This window comes from Benincasa hispida, chromosome 3, assembly GCF_027475165.1.
Source record: "Benincasa hispida cultivar pf3 chromosome 3, pf3_genome.v1.1, whole genome shotgun sequence".
NCBI classification, from domain to species: Eukaryota; Viridiplantae; Streptophyta; class Magnoliopsida; order Cucurbitales; family Cucurbitaceae; genus Benincasa; species Benincasa hispida.
In genome coordinates this window covers 67,567,484-67,572,195 of record NC_143480.1, presented here as the reverse complement: position 1 = coordinate 67,572,195, position 4,712 = coordinate 67,567,484, and the positions used below count along the sequence as shown (strand labels likewise).

Here is a 4,712-nt window from a genome sequence, read left to right as displayed (position 1 = left end):
TAAATTAATTTATTATTTACTTATTGAGACCCCACATAATTCTCCAATATTACTCTCATAGCAACCAATGAATTGAAGTTGCATATTTATTTTCAATTTAAATCTTATTTTAATTTTTGAACTTTAAATCCGGTTCTATTTTAGTTCCTAAACTATAAGAAGCATTCATTCTAGTCCTTAAGTTTTTAAAGAGTGCTTTTGGTCCTTGCTATTAAGATGTTGTCGACTCTTAAACATAATAGTGAGATGATTTGTATTTTTGGATGACTAAACTACCAAATAAATAAGTCAATGCTAAAAAATTCTAGGATTTCAATTTTGAATTAGATGGTAAAACAAAAGTGCATTCAAAATTTTGGCTGTTCATTATTTTGGTGCGTTGGTTGTCAACATTTTATTTCACTTCATCTTATTCAATCCGTGCTAGATACAATTTTATCGTTAAAATTTTAAGAGCAAAAAAAACGTTTATAAAAGTATCAAAATAGAATAAAACTTAAAATTGAGGACTAAAATAGGATTTAAACCTTATAGGATTTAAAATAAAATTTTTCACGAGAGGTGGGAACCAATTTAAATATATATATAAAAAGTTGCAATGTAACTAAAATATGTATATATTATAGAAGAAATGGTTTTGCGCGGGTAATGCAACAAATGCAAGCACGATCCATCCAAATCCCAACGGAAAACGCTGCACGGCGAAGCATCAAAACCAATTGCCCTCTGCTTTTTACCTTCAACAAAACTATTATTCTACACCTCTCTCTCTCTCTCTTCCCTTATCTCTCTCTCTTCCCTTCTCTCCCTGTCATGAGAGGTTTCGCGGCGGAAACCTCGCAATAACTAGGGAATTGTTAGAGAATCTCAGCCACCGAGTTGGTTAGAGAGAGAGAAAAGGGAAGAACAACACAAAAAACTTCAGACCTAGGGACAGAGAAAGGAGGACGAGAAGGGGGAATTTTGTTTTTGTTTTTGTTTTTCCATTGTAAGATCGATCTGGGTTTGAAAATTTTCTGGGGTTGATTTGATTTTGAACGATTTTTGTTGGAAATTGAAAACCCATGTCGTTCTTTCATAGATTTGAAGAGGAAAATTGAAAGCATTTGGGGCAAAAATAAAAAAATAAAAAATTGTCTGTTTAATGTGGGTGTCTGTGTATCATTATCACGAACACCCTGAGATTTTGTGTTTTACATCAAACAAACGAAATAATTTCCTTTAGAAATGAACGAAGAACCGGGCTGGGATGGTTCTCCCTCTAATGCCATTCATATTGCTCCTCAAAAACCAGCTGAAAGGAGGCTCTACCATGTTTGGAAAGGAAACAATGTAAGTTTCTCTCTGTTCCTCTTGTATTCACATGCCTTTCAACTGTTTGAGAATTTTTCTCTTATGAATTTCTCTGTTCTCTGGTTTCTTTGTTAATATGTTATACCCATTTGTTTTTTAATCCAATGCAGCCATTGGGTTTAATCTGTAATGTTATTTAGATCTCCCTTAATCACTGTTAAATTCTTTTGCACTTTTCTTATATTTGATAATTTGTTTACTATAGTTAGCTACCTGGGTGAGATTATTTTCCCTTTTAGCTTTTGAATATAATGCAGCCATTGGGTTTTAAGGATCCCCCTTGGTGAACCTTTTCTTTTTCTTTATCTTTTGATATAGTAATCATCCTATTTCCTCTAGTTAGCTACATGGTGAGGTAATAGCTGCATCCATTATCTCTCTTTCTTTCCTTTTCTTTTTTCATCTTAATTTGGTGTTAGTATCAGTTATGAAGATCTTCCTTGATCATCATGATTTATCCTCAATTCATTGAATTCAATAGTTTGAACTTTTGTTATTTAAAAATATTTGTTCTCTGTAATTTACCTTGCGCAGGGTAATAGATGCATTCATTATCTCTCTACCTTTTTTTTTTTCTTAATTCTTTAATAAGCTACTTGGTCCTTTTAGTTTATGAATCCAAGTTTAATGCATATCTGTTGTAGGGGTCTCCCTTGGTAATCATGGGATATCCTCAATTCTATGGATTCAACTGATTGAACCTTTGTTATATTAAATAATCTATTTACTATGATTGGGTGAGATAATTTATCATATATGCAGTCATTATCTGTCTATCTATTCCACCCCCCAAATTGGTGCTATTTTCCCTTGTACTTTTTGAATCTAATGCAGTCATTGTTTAGCGCGTATCCTTTGTAGATATTTATTTAATTTGGTAGTTTCCAATGTTATTGAAAGAAGTTATCATTATGAATGTATGCTTGTTAATAGAAAGGATCCTTCATTCCAGTATCTTATAAGTTTTTGCTGTTTAAGGCGGTGCTGATTCTGGTATTGATGCATACTCTTTTGTCTGCTAGAAATTCTTATGTGGTGGGAGATTAGTTTTTGGTCAAGACGGGACGTCACTCTTTTTAACATCCTTTTTAATTGGTGGTCCTGCAATAACATTCTGCATACGAATGCTAGTGGCAGTCCGTAGTGCTAATCAACCTTTTCACTTCCCTGCACTGATTGGAGGATTGGTTCTTACATTTTTGGTTTGTGAAAGGCTGACTTTTCCTTGTCTAATTTAAACTTTTCAACAACTGATGGATTAAACCTGATCAGTAAGTTGGTTGTGCAGGATTTTCTTTTTCTCTTCTTGACTTCTGGTAGAGATCCCGGGATCATTCCAAGAAACTCGAGGCCACCTGACTCAGATGAAGTAGACATGACCACCCCTTCTATGGAGTGGGTCAATCACAAGACGCCTAATCTGAAAATACCCCGAATAAAGGATATAACGATCAATGGATACTCGGTGAAAGTGAAGTTTTGTGACACTTGCCTTTTGTATCGTCCACCACGGGCTTCTCATTGCTCTATTTGCAACAATTGTGTTCAGAAGTTCGATCACCACTGCCCGTGGGTAGGTCAGTGTATTGGGCTGGTAAGTTATCCTGAAGTATGGGATGACCCTTTTATGGCAAAAAGCATTAATAACTGCATCATTGCACGATATCCATATAATCAACCATCTACTCAACCATTCGTTATGTGAATGAACACTTGAATCTTCACTTATTCTTTTAAAATTTTATGTCAACATGTCTGTTTGCAATGATTTGAGGTAGCAGTTCAAATTTGTACAAGGCTTGCTGATTGAAGCTAGTTATTTTCCGTTTGATTCAGATATCGTTTTTCTATATCCTAAGACTACTTTCTGCTACTTAAACACGGAGTTCTTCAACTGTTTGTGAGAGCACATCAAACAGCAGCTTAAACATGCTAGTTTAAATATGTTTTCTTGCATTGAAAATAACATTTTCTTTATTTTCATTTCGTTGCAGAGAAATTATCGATTTTTCATCATGTTCATATCAACATCTACCATTTTGTGTATATACGTCTTCACATTTTCGTGGATTACCATTGTTCGACAAACTGGGAGCGTATGGACTGTCATCTCAAATGATATCTTGTCAGTTGTCCTTGTTGTATACTGCTTCGTATCTGTCTGGTTCGTTGGGGGGCTGACGGTTTTCCATATTTATCTAATGTGTACCAACCAGGTAGAGCTTTATATTTTTACATATAACACCTGTATTTACCGTTTTCTATCTGTGATTTCTGAAAGCTTTATATTTTATATTTTTACATATAACACCAGTATTTACCATATTTATCTAATGTGTACCAACCAGGTAGAGCTTCGTATCTGTGATTTCTGAAAGCATCTGCGTACCTAACGAACTATTATTGATTGCATCTTGACGGTTAATCTTTTGCAGACAACGTATGAAAATTTTCGTTATCGCTATGATAAGAAGGCCAACCCCTTTACCAAAGGGCTTGTGGGAAATCTCAAGGATGTTTTCTGGTCTAAGATTCCTCCCTCAATGATTGATTTCCGAGCATGGGTGGCAGAAGATGAAGATGCCAGCCTACAATACAGTGCTTCTTCAACCAATAGAGGCTTCATCATCTCAAAGGATAAATTTGACATAGAAATGGACATGATGTTTCCCAAGGATGCTAACATGAAACTTCCTAATATGTTGCAAAATTTGGATTACACCGATATTGATGATGATTTAAAGAAAAAGGACATTGTAGACCGAAATATTGCGTACGCATTCCCTTCTATGCAAGAACGGGCCTTACAAAATTCGATGTTAAACGATATGAATGATAAGAGAACTCAGTAGTGCTATAACTCGATCTCATCACCACCAAGATTTTTGGAGACAAAGGTATTGCTTCTTGCTTTTGCTGCAAAATTCGACATATCATGAAAACTTTGTCGTGTCCGTTATTTGGGTCTATACATTTTTTTGCCATATCCACTGCCATTATCTGCAAATAAGATCAATTCATTTCAAGTTTCCTGATGCACACATGCGTTATTCTCAGGTCTCGTGGAGATATTTCCTCCGAAGTGGTAGTAGACGACGGATTGAGCATTGAAGTCGACTTGTTTTGAATAGCGATTAAGTCTAAAACGGATTTGGGAGTGGATTTCATGAGGAAATGATTGTAAGTAATGTGTAGAATCAACTCCATTTGCCTCTTCATATCTATGTTCACCTAAATCTATTATGAATTGACTCAGTGCCACAAGACTTTGCAAAAAAACCAAAAAAAAAAAACCTGTACCTTGTTTATAATAGTTAATTGAGCTCAATGTTGAAGAAAATATTTTGATTGTGATGTAA

At 34.8% G+C, this 4,712-nt stretch overlaps 1 protein-coding gene across 1 annotated transcript; it reads left to right on the top strand.

Moving 5' to 3' along the window:
- Positions 1 to 606: 606 nt before the first annotated feature.
- Positions 607 to 4,712, top strand: LOC150037490 (putative protein S-acyltransferase 1). Its single transcript, XM_090311517.1, has 6 exons — positions 607 to 1,332; positions 2,376 to 2,555; positions 2,642 to 2,947; positions 3,348 to 3,569; positions 3,789 to 4,250; positions 4,411 to 4,712. The coding sequence occupies exons 1-5, from the start codon at positions 1,228 to 1,230 to the stop codon at positions 4,203 to 4,205; spliced, it is 1,230 nt and encodes a 409-aa protein (XP_090167643.1). The 5' UTR covers positions 607 to 1,227; the 3' UTR covers positions 4,206 to 4,250; positions 4,411 to 4,712.